A 12,478-nucleotide genomic window follows, 5' to 3' on the forward strand; every position below is an offset into this window, starting at 1 on the left:
AAATATGGTACATGCTGCACTCCCCCACAGTAGTAGATTGTCTTACTTGACTTGAACAACATAATTTCTGACTCTGCTCTCCTGCATGCCAACCGTTTAGCCTTTTCACCCTTGACTGCCTCGCAACATACTTTCATATTTAAAAAAAAAATAATAATCTTGACTGCCTTTGCAGCCTTAGCCTGGCCACCCTGCATCTGTCAGTGTGTTCCTGTTTTATCTCTTGCTGTTCAGTCAGAAAGGGAAGAGCTACGACACTCCCTGCTGAGACCAGTAACTCTCCAACACAATGGGTGTGATCATTTATTGATTACCAAGATAAGCTCATTATCCGCAGTTCATGGGAAAATGGCAACAAAGCTTGCAATTTTTCAAACTTGTGTGAATGCACTATGTGTTAAAGCAACTTTTAAAGATAACTCTTTCCCCACTCCTAAGACTGTTCTGTGAATAAATAAGATCCTGAAATGTACCACTGATGAATTTTGTGATTGGCCAGTTTAGTGGTAGATGTGAGTTTGGCTCTACTTCTACTGGAATGTCGTCTTATGTTGCTGTTTTTATTTGCTTTTTACAGGTGAATATCAAGTCCTTGGAGGATGTGGTTAGGACTTATCTTAAGTTGGCTGAGGAAAAGACTGAAGCTGCTAAAGGGGAGTCTCAGCAGATGGTACTTGATATTGAAGACTTGGACAATATTCAAACTCCAGAAAGGTAGACTGTCACCAAGGGCAAAGTTTAGGCTTTGGCTCCAGTGTATTGTGTATTTAAAGTCTAAAAGAATTGAACTTTGTGATAATTTGCCACATGCAGCAGATCTGTGGCGTTGCTCCAGGTAAGCCGGGTGCTATGCTGTTAACAACAGATGTAGTTTACCATGTATTGCATAAGTAGTATTAATCTGCCACAGTGGAGCTTCATTTAAATTGGCATGTTCCTTTTAAGGCCAGAAAGTATTACTGTAAATAAACACAGCCAGCCTGAGGTCATTCAGAGCTTATTTGTTTGATCAGGAAACTTAGAAATTTGAATGTGCTGTTTAGTTGCACACTCTAGCTAAGAAGTACAGGAAACTCTTTTTTTTATCCGGGACCGGCGTGGTGCCGGTTTATCAAAAAGTCCGGATTACAGAGAGTTATAGTTAAAAGGTACGAGAGCTCCATACACAGCAACAAATCCAGGCTTCCCTGTTGCTTAGCAACAGGTGCAAGAAGCCCGGCCACAGACCAAGCGTCCCTGTTGCTTAGCAACAAGTGCAGGAACCCCCGATTACACAGCCAAGAATCAAGAAACGGCCACTAATATGAAGAAAAACTTAACTGAACCTACTCCTGAATTTTGCCGGTTAACTGAGATTTCCGGTTGTTTGGGTGCCGGTAAATCGAGAGTTTCCTGTAGAGAGCATTTAAGATTATTTTATATTTGTCACGAGGTGTATGTCTGCACCACACTCCAATTTGTAATGTCCCTTGATCAAATAACAGTTAAACGGTGAATGATCTGAGGCTCTGATTACTTAAGTTGGATTTTGTGGCCTTAAAAGTGATCTTCACTGTACCAGCAGAATAATGCACTGTGCATTGCCCACAGGCAGTTCAGTAATGTATTAAAAATTGTAGATCTGCTTGCACAGCTGTGTACTGTTTTAGTACATAGTTATTTTACCCGTTATGTTTTTGAACATATTAAAATGGTACACACCAGACATCCATTGTATCTCTAGTGTGGCACTAGCACACAATACTATTGTTGCAGATGTAAAATGATCTTGGTGTTGGGTGTTTCTGACCTGCTTGAAACTGACTAGTACATTCCAATCTTCAACATTCTCTGACCAAACAACAGTTAATCTCAAACATGAGTTTCTGTTTACTTAACAATTAGACCGTGTGGCCTTAAAGGGACAGGGCGTTACCGTGCCAAAGTGATGAATCGTGCAGTACAAGATATATAACACTCCTATATATACTTATACTAGCTGGGGGAGCCCGGCTTTGCCAAGGCTGTTTTGGGCTGGGGGAGCCCGGCTTTGCCAGGGCTGTTTTGGGCCGGGCGGTTTAAATCGAGTGCCAGGCTTTGGGGCCCTGTCTGTGTCCCTTTGTGAAACAATGGCTGGCAGATCCCTGAGATGAAAACGATTAGTCCCGCCCACACACACACTTAATACCTTGAAAGATGAAAGTGAAAGTACTTATAAAACGTTTTTGGTAAATCTTATGTTATTTTTAAAAGAGATACTAACTTTCCAAGTAGTTTGAGCTGGAAGCTGAAGTCATGGCACTGAAACAATGGCTGCCAGATCCCCGAGATGAAAACGATTAGTCCCGCCCACACACACACACACACACCGATTGGCCAACCATCAGGGGACCGTACTGTAGGATTGGTTAATCGTGACGGCACAGGATTGGTCGAACCTTGACGTCAGTCAATCAATGCTAGCAGATAATGAGTTTAATTTTGAAGGTTTTTTGCATAAGGCGCAAACAATTTTCGTCCGACCGAAAAGTAAATACGCTTACCAGCGTCCCGGAAGCGTAAGCTTTCTTCGGAGGTAACGTGCGCGTAGGTACGCAGTATAACTTTCGAGCGCATAGCTGGACAGACGCACACCCGAGGACGGACAGGCAGACAGACAGACAGAAGGACAGACAGATAGACAGACAGAACGATTCCTTTATATATATATATAAAGCGGCTCTTCTGTCTGTCTGTCTGTCCGCCTGGTCTCTATACGTTTGGAAGTTACAGAGCGTACCGACGCGCGCGTCGCCTCAAAAGAAAGCTTGCGATTCCGGACCGGTCATCGGCGTATTTACGTTTCGGCCGGACAAAAATCCCGCCCGCGGTATCCCAAAAACGTTCAGCGTTCCGCTCATTAGCATCTCATTAGCGACCGTGTGACGTCGAGGTCTTCCTACAGTTGAGTGTCGAGTGACTCGACGATTGACCAATCCTACGCTTCGGTGACCTGACCGGTCGACCAATCGGTGCGTGTGTGGGCGGGCCTTATCCTTCTGAACCGAGGTGAGTGGCCGCCATCTTGATTTTCCACGATTTTTTCCCCCACTTTCTGTGTGTTAGGGAACTAAGGTAAATATTTCAATTATGTGTTAGGCTATTAATTAACAATTTATTTGAGTTTTATATTGTGTTTAGCAACCCCCCCCCCCCCCCTCACCCTCGCGCAGGGGGGACTCGGGGCCTGAAGCTGAAAAAATGTCTGTCTCTCTCTCTCTCTTTCTTCCCTCTCTCTCTCTCTCCTTCTCTTCCCTCTCTCTCCTTCTCCTCTTCCCTCTCTCCTCTTCCCTCTCTCTCCTTCTCCTCTTCCCTCTCTGCCTCTCTCTACTTCCCCCTCTCAGGTGTCGCGGGCGCATCGCCCGAAGTTTCCCGCTCGCTAACGGCCTTGCCGGCTCCCGCGGGCCGCCCGCACACACCGCGCATGCGCCGCCCGCACTCACCGCGCATGCGCCGCCCGCAGCGGCCGTCCATCAGCCGCGCGATACGCGGGGGGCCTCAGCAACGGCACTGGACCTCAGGCGCTAGGCAGGGGGAGGGGCCAGAGAGAGGGAGAGAGGGGAGGGAGAGAGGGGAGGGGAGGGAAGAGAGGGGAGGGAGGGATAGGACAGGGAGAGGACATGACGGGGAGAGGGGGGACACACAGGGGCAGGGAGACCAAACGCCCCAAAATTGCCCTCGCAACGCGGGGCTCGCTAGGCAGGGGGAGGGGCCGGAGAGAGGGACAGAGGGGAGTGGGGGAGGGGTGGGGGGGGGGGAGAGGGAGACAGGGGAAGGGAGAGAGGGGAGGGGAGGGAGGGAGAGAGGGGAGGGGAGGGAGAGAGGGGAGGGAGGGATAGGACAGGGAGAGGACATGACAGGGAGGGGGGGGGAACACGGGCAGGGAGACCAAATGCCCCAAAATTGCCCTCGCAACGCGGGGCTCCCCAGCTAGTTATGTATATAGATTATATACTTATCAGACCAACCATGAGCAACTCCACAGGAGACCTGCTAGAAAATATATAAAATATACAATTTCTGCAATTTAAGGGAGATTTTTGCTTTAAAAGGAACAGTAACTAGGCTGTATGTATTTGTTCAGGCACGTTGATTCGTTTTCCTTTTTATATGATTTGGTTTCCAAAACTCCCATTTAGAGCAAAGGTTTTCAAATGGACATCCGAGGACCTTGTGTGATCTGCAGCCGTCCGATTTCTGCACTTCTGGGGCCGGCAAACTGAGTGCAAAAGACACAGTTGGGGTCATTTTAACTGTTATCCCTGGGTGAAGATTTTCTATTCTATCCAAGGCAACGGGAAGGAAAATTGGGCGGGGTGTGGAACAGGCAGTCGATTTGCTATCGCCCAGGGATCAGTTAAAATGACCCTAGTGTCTCCAAAACGTTGGCCCGTATTTTCCAATGCCTACGGGTGTGTGTGGGCTGTGTACCCACCCGTAGGGACATCGGAAATGCCGGTCTCGGGCATGCCAAGCGCATGCGCTAAAATCCAGCATTTCCGATCTGTCAAGAATCCTCTTGACAGATCGGACGCCTGCCCTGGAGAAGGGCCTCTGCAGGGGGAGAATTCCGCTTTCTGCAGAACCTCCGCCCGCTGAAAACCCTTAGAAATCTTGCGCCTAAAACAGGCGTAAGGGTTGGAAGAAAAAAAGTTTAAAAAAATAAAAAATTCACCCTGCCATCGGAGGAAGCAGCTGTATCTGACACAGTCGAGGATCCTACGTAGGCATTGGTGACTAATTCTGAAGCAGTGAACCTCTTTGAGGGTATGAGTTCTCTTTTGCTGCCAGCAGTCATGAGGTTTGAATCCACGTCGGTGTTGATGAGGAAGTCCAGATTACTGACCAACATGGAAATTGTTGATTCTGTGTGGGAGAATGCTGCTGATAGAATAAGGAAGAAGTCCAAGTGGGCGGAGGTAGAAGAACCAGCTTGCGCTGTAGCATCTAATTTTGTGTGATTGCTGAGAAAATGACTACTAAGCCAGATGTCCCGATGGAACTCTTTGCTGTATTAAGTACTTTGTGATGAAATATGTTGTTTGCAGGAAGCAAATTGCAGTCTTTTTGCAAAATGACAACTTTGTGTTGTTCAGCTTGTACAGCATTCCAGCATTGAATCACATGCATGACATCAATTGCTGTGATGTTTTGTGGCATTTTTAGTGTTCCCTGTAGTTATTTTCGTGGTGTTTCATTAAAATTAGTTAATCCTAATTATGGAATAATTCAATTTTTTATAGCTAAAATGACCTGGAATTACCTGAGTAGACTAGCAATTTCCACAATGCAAGTTCACTTGTTTTTTTCCTGTGTTAAACTACCTATTTTTGACAGTGTTGCAATTAGATATTTTTAAAGCTAACATAATGTCACCATCTTTCTGTATCATCAAATGGTATTAGAGTTGCATAGAAGCTTTTGGATTGGATAAACTTATGGGACTGACAAATATATTTAGGCATTTATGTTGAATTTATTTATTTGCAGTGTACTGCTTAGTGCTGTTAGTGGTGAGGACACCCAAGACCGTACAGATCGTCTGCTTTTAACTCCATGGGTCAAATTTCTTTGGGAGTCTTACAGACAGTGTTTGGATCTGTTGCGTAACAATTCTAAAGTGGAGCGCCTTTATCATGACATTGCCCAACAAGGTAAAGTTTCTTCGGTGGCCTTGATTTTCTGTCTGCCCTGTTCCCATATCCCTTTATCTCCCTTTCCTTTGACTACCTATCTAATTTATTCTTAAATGTTGACATGGTCTCTGCTTCAATTACTAACTCCTGTAGTGCTTTCCACAGCCTCAAACCCCATTTAAGTTTCTCCTGATCTCTGTCCGAAATCACTTGCATATAATGTTACACCTCTGTCCCCTCATTCTACATCCTTCAGCCACTGGATAACGATCTGTTTCTATCTACCATTCCTAATCCCATTTATAATTTTAAATATCTCTGTGCAAATCACTTCTGAATTTACTCTGTTCTAATGCAAAAAGCCCCAATTTTTCAAGTCTGCCTTCATATTTGTATTTCCTCAGACCAGACAGCATCCTAGTGAATCTTTGCTGAAGTCTCTCCCATGCCTCAATGTCCTTCCTATAGTGTAGAGTCCAAGATTGCAGACAGCATTCCAACTGTGGTCTTACTGAAGTTTTAGTTCACCATCTGGAGTTTTATATTTTGTGTCTCCTGCCATAAAACCCAGTATTCCATTAGCTTTTTTTTATGGCCTTATCTGTTTGAGGTGCTGGTTTTGATACCATGTGAACCTGAACCACAAAATCCAAATGTTGCCAAAATGTACTACCCATCTGCCACTTTTTGCCCATTCCACCATCTTATCAATATCCCTCTCCAGCTTCCTTTTAATCTTCATAATTAGTTATTATGCCTCCTGTTTTAGTATTGTTTGTAAGTTTAGACACCATTACCCCTCATCCTATATGCAAATCATTGATGTACAGCGTAAGCAGAAGCAGTTCCAGAACATAATCCCGTGGGACATCATTACTCACTTCCAATCACTAAGCAACTGCCTTTAACTCCTACTATTTCCTCCCTTCTAATCAAGAAGTTGTGTCCCAAAAAAATAATGCTACAAATAAATGTGATAGCTTGTTAATTTAAATAGTGTCTGAAATGAGGACAGTGAAATGTGATTAAACTTTTGAATTTTACTTTCCTTTGACCAACAATTTTGTTTGCTGCCACTTCAGTATATCTGGTATTTTTTGTGTCTTGGGTGTTTTTTCTCGATTCCCTGCAGCATTCCGCAACTGGGTGGATCTTATTCAGTGTACAAGCACAAGTTTGGGATAACCTGTCCTTGTTCTCGTTTGGGGGAAAAACCTCATAATGTGCCACATTTACTATTTTTGTTTAAAAATGTAACAATTTGCCCCAGTCCTGCTCTTGCTGGACTGTAATCTGTTGCATTTGGCACTGGAAATTGTTTTTGAAAATTACTTGTACATTATCAAATTCATTTTTTTTGTTGCAGCTTTTAAATTCTGCCTGCAGTATACTCGTAAGGCAGAATTCCGCAAGTTATGTGACAACTTGCGTATGCACTTGGGACAGATTCAGCGTCACCATAACCAAAGCACAGCAATCAATCTTAATAATCCTGAGAGCCAATCCATGCATCTGGAGACTCGACTTGTACAACTAGATAGTGCAATTAGTATGGAGCTTTGGCAGGTAACAGATGCACTTCATTAAATTCCATTGGCTTGTCCATAATGAGATGCATGGTTTTTAAAGTAAGGCATAGCTATAAACTTGTTTATCGTAAAACAGTACTATTAAGGGTGATGCAAATTACACTTACTGTGTTGGGCCCTATAAATAAATGAAGTCCGAGATTGTTGAACGTTTATTAAATGAACACACAGGCATCCATGAAACTTTACAGAATGAACATACAGCTGTACAGAGAACATGCTGGATAGCCAGGAGCAGCACTTGTTAGTAGTCCTAGCTTTCAGGGATGGATTGGTAGTGGAGGAAATATCTGCTTAAAAATGTTATTTTGTATCTGATGCTTTGCACTGATCTGGATTGGGGTACATTGGCTTGTATTTTCCGGTGCCTACGGGAGCGTGCGTGCCTGTAAGGGCCCTGCAAGTTCCGGGTAAGTGCATGCACGAAAACCTGGAACTTGCGATCTGTCAAGAATCATCTTGTCAAATCGTAGCCATCCCCGGGAAATGGACATCCACGGTCGGAGAGTTGGGCTATTTGCCCAACTACTGCCCAGCGAGTGCCCGTGGCATTCTTATGTCTGGTAAAAGCATGCAAAAGACCTGCTTTTACCTGCGTAAGAGTTTAAATGAACATTAAATAATTGAAAAAAATTATTTTTAACATTAAAACACCTGTAAAATAAGTTAGTTATTTTTAGTCCCTTTAAAACATTAAAATTTATTTTTCAAAAAATTACATTTTTTTAAATGTTTTAATTAAATTGTATTTTAATTAATTTTAAATATGTAATTAAAATTTTTTATTTGGTACGTAAATGGGGATCCCCCTTCTTGCATTGCTTGGGCAGGCCCACGTGATCCCAGGGGCGCTTGCGGAACCGCCTTTCCCCCTGGGATACGCGGGCCTCTACACATGCCTATGCGTAGAGGCCCAGGAGTGCGAGTCTCCGTGGATCCCAAGGCAGAAGGTAGGCGTGGGTTTTATTTGCGGATCGGAGGCATTTTCCCTGCGGGAAGCCGACCCCGCAAATTCAGGTCCATTATGTTCTGTCTTGCGTTTGTTTTGGGTCCTGGCACATCAGCTGTGTGCTGCTGAGCCTCTAGGCAAACCTGGAAGAGAGCAGAGCATTCTAGGTGTTGCTTTTTTAAGTAATCACCAGCAGAGTTTGAGTGGCAGAGCCACTTTTTGCTGGGGGTGTTGGATGTAGAGTTTCCTTCCTGGCTCTATCTATATCACTACTTTTTTGGGGGTAAGTGCACAGAATGATTTACAGAACTTGGCTATTTTACTTAAAATATTTAAGGGAAATGATTGGGACCCCTTACACTGTATATGTAATACCTTTTTATTATGTGGCTTCAATGAGGGGAAAGTATCCTTGCTCTTTAGAGAGAACTTGATTTGGAGAAACACTGCATTACTTTGCTAACCATGAGAAATAATTTATATCAGTGTACAGGAATAGGAAGTTGTTTTGTATGGTGTTCTGTCTGTTTCAGGGGTCGGAAACTTGCTTTGTACTTGATTTTAAACTAATTGCAGAGTCTTTCATTGCAGCCAGTTTATATAAACTCCTACATTGATGAGGTCAATCAGTTGACCTTGCAGTCATTGCGAGGTCAATCAGTTGACCTTGCAGTCATTGCACACTCTGGTCTGCTTACCAGCACTGCTTACAGTTAGAGTCCGAATTAAAGTGCTGGTGAGTTGAACAGAGTACATGTTGACTGGTTTCCAACTGATATTACAGCATACGCTCTGCTTACCAACGCAGAGCGTAGTTAAACTTGCAGGTGCTGGCTGCATCGTGAAGCTCTGTAATGATAAAATGTCTGGATTATATCTTTAAAAAAGGCGGTCGACGCTCTAATCAAATTGCTGCATGCAAGAGATCTAGAAGGATGGTTCAACGCCGAGACCAACAAACTGCTGACAAATGTTGCAGTTTTGTTGGTCAGCCATGTCTGTTGAAACCAGTTGCAATGTCCATATAAAATAGATTTAACATTAGCTGCTGGCTTTAGTTTGCAGGATTTGTCTGCTGTATGGGCATCCATAATAAATGGAGCTGACTTTAGATCTTGTTTCCCTTTCCAACAGTAGGATAGATCCGTAATGAGATTGTCAAACTTGCCTAGTAGGGAGGAATATGAAGTACAGTGTTGGTTGGGGTGTGGACTAGAATGGTATCTCCTAATTGAATCCAGTGTTTTTTTGTAACTACCAAGCAATCTGTGTATTCTAGGTCATCTTAAAAATATTCAACAGTGTGGGAATTAAAGCTTTCATAATGGTCTATAAATTTCTGGATTAATGAGGATTCTGGTACAGTGTTTGTTTCTAAAGGCATGTTTATTTTACAGGAAGCTTTCAAAGCAGTAGAAGACATTCATGGACTGTTCTCGTTGTCTAAGAAGCCTCCCAAGCCCCAACTGATGGCTAACTACTATAATAAAGTTTCCACAGTATTCTGGAAATCAGGAAATGCTCTGTTTCATGCATCCACTCTTCACCGACTATACCATTTGTCCAGAGAGATGAGAAAGAATCTATCCCCAGAGGAGATGCAGAGGTGCAAAAATATTTAACTGTATAACTAGTGATGAACACCGAGGTACTTTCTGTAGGTTGTAATAAAGCTTTGGGGAGAAGACACCATGCTGATCCGGTGGAACACTACAGCATTAAAAGGATATGTTGAGGTGCCATTGGTGCGCTAATGTCCTACACCATGGAGTGGCAAGATGTAGGTTCCTATTTTCCCATGAGGGTGTGAGTTCTCAATCTCTAGGATTGTTGGTAGGTGCTTCCCATGGGTGGGGTGAGATTAATAATACGGTGAGTGAATCCAGGTTACAGTCACACCTGCTGTTGACAGTTGCAGATGAGATTGCCCATTTAGGCTTTTGAAGGCAAAATTGTGTACAGGAAATGCTTTTTTATCCGGGACCGGCGTGGTGCCGGTTGATCAAAAAGTCCAGATTACAGAGAGGTATACTTACCAAGGTACGAGAGCCCCGTACACGGCCACAGGTGCAGGAATCCCGGTCGCACGGCCACAGATCCAGGAGTCCCGGTTACACGGCCACAGATCCAGGAGTCCCGGTCACACGGCACTTGTGCAGGAGTCCCGGTTACATGGCCACAGATCCAGGAGTCCCGGTTACACGGCCACAGATCCAGGAGTCCCGGTCACACGGTACTTGTGCAGGAATCCCGGTCGCACGGCCACAGATCCAGGAGTCCCGGTTACACGGCCACAGATCCAGGAGTCCCGGTCACACGGCACTTGTGCAGGAGTCCCGGTTACATGGCCACAGATCCAGGGGTCCCTGTTGCACAGGTGCAGGAACCCCGGTTACATGGCCACAGATCCAGGAATATATAGTAAAACTTACAACCTACTCCTGAATTTTGCCAGTTAAGAGAGGTTTCTGGCTATTTAGGTGCCGGTTAAAAAAGAGTTTCCTGTATATAGCATTGGAGAAAGAGTACAAGAGGAATGTGTGACCTTAACGACATTTCATTAAATTTGGTTGCATAACCTAATTTGTTTTTTTAATGACCTGAGTAAACTCTTTTTGTCATTTTTTGTACACTGTTGGCACAATTAACCATAAATGAAAATGTCTAAATCCATTTGAGCTTGGCTTCTTCGGTTAGTAGTACAAATATTTTTATGGCGTGTTGATTTGCAGCAGGCTGTTTGTTCATTACCGAAGCTGCTCTATTTAATTGACGTCTTTATAACCAAACTCTACCATTTTACAGCACAAATCAATTCATCTCCATCATTAAAACCATTTTTAGCACTTGGAAACCTGGCACGTTATCCAGTCCCTTCTCAAAGTGTTAACTCCTGCAATGCAGATAGTTACTGGTTCCTTTTTACTTTTCTGTTAACAATGCTTCAGTACTATAGCATTGTTTGCTAGAATTAGATTTTTCTCTCATTCAAAAAAAATGCACATTTGTACAGGCATTCTGAGCAATTTTTAAACATGGGGCACAGAAGAGAACGAGAGGGAAGAGAAAAGTGAATTTTTAAAATATTTTTTTGTCTTTTGGAAATTTAATTATTTTAAGTTCATTCTTTAAAAAAAAATATTTGAAGCTACAGCGGCCAAAATGGATGCCAGTTTGACTGTATTTAATGGTATTGATTGATGTAATGTTGAGGTAGTTCCTGCCTAATCTTGATTGTAAGATGGCAGGTCTAACAGATTGCGAAGAGTTTTCAAATTTGATACAACTTTTGCTAGTAAGAAATAATGAAGTCTTGCTCATTGCATTAACAGTATTTTATCAATTTGCTATTTCTTTAAAAATGCAGGCTAGCTCCTAGTTGTAATACAGAACCACAACCTGATGGTACATTAAAAGTCAACACTGCTGTTATTTAGGATGGTAACTGCAGTGCATGTGTGCACAACAATTTATGCTGGAGTATTCCACAGTCACAACATCTAGTTTCCCCATTCACCAGATTTATAGTTAAAATCTTTTTCTTTTAAAGTGTGCTGCTAGCTATTAAGTGTTTCAACGGTCACATTAAATGCATGCTTTGTAATAATGTAACAAGAGGGCTATATTCTCTGGTTTCATTCATTCTTTTTATTCTCTACATTTACAGGATGTCTACTAGAGTGCTTTTGGCTACTTTATCAATTCCTATTACTCCTGAAAGGACAGACATTGCCCGATTGCTGGACATGGATGGTATTATTGTCGAGAAGCACAGACGACTGGCTACACTGTTGGGATTGCAGGCACCTCCGACTCGACAAAGCCTGATTAATGACATGGTATGATTTTTAGTGTGCCCAAATTGTCATCCCACTAGAGCAAACCTTAATTTTTCCAAGTCTTTTTTTTTTTCATTTATTCACGTGGTGTGGCACCATTTATTGCCCCATTGGTGTGGCATGACCGGGTAAAGACTGCAGCTTTCCTTCCCTGAAGGACGTCAGTGAACCAGTTGGGTTTTTGCGACAATCAGATAGCTTCATGATCACTTTTTTAAAAACTGGTTAAATTTTCAAACTGCCGCTGTGGGATTTGAACTCTCATTCTTTGGATTACTAGTCCAGTCCAGTAACATAACCATTACACTACCCGGGTGTATTATTCTCGTGTAAAAATATTAGTAATTAAATTGGGGTTAGTTAAGCTCATGTATCAGCCCTGTTGGATTCCAGAGACTCAGTCCTTTTGAAGAACACTTTTTTACGTAATGGTAGAAATTCCTTCAT

General features: G+C 43.1%; 1 protein-coding gene across 3 annotated transcripts in view; it reads left to right on the forward strand.

Annotated features, from left to right (window-relative positions):
* Positions 1-12,478, forward strand: part of eif3a (eukaryotic translation initiation factor 3 subunit A) — a 50,913-nt gene that overhangs the window by 12,966 nt on the left and 25,469 nt on the right. For 2 of the 3 annotated variants that reach the window (XM_085994385.1, XM_085994383.1), the window contains exons 3-7: positions 578-714; positions 5,509-5,672; positions 7,021-7,220; positions 9,590-9,798; positions 11,860-12,031. In XM_085994385.1, the coding sequence (XP_085850511.1) occupies positions 578-714; positions 5,509-5,672; positions 7,021-7,220; positions 9,590-9,798; positions 11,860-12,031 (882 nt within the window). The remainder of the gene's footprint in view (positions 1-577; positions 715-5,508; positions 5,673-7,020; positions 7,221-9,589; positions 9,799-11,859; positions 12,032-12,478) is intronic. The other variant, XM_085994384.1, reaches the window with a different exon arrangement.

This window comes from Somniosus microcephalus, chromosome 8, assembly GCF_052327205.1.
Source record: "Somniosus microcephalus isolate GS21.2 chromosome 8, FLI_Smic_1.0, whole genome shotgun sequence".
Taxonomy (NCBI): domain Eukaryota; kingdom Metazoa; phylum Chordata; class Chondrichthyes; order Squaliformes; family Somniosidae; genus Somniosus; species Somniosus microcephalus.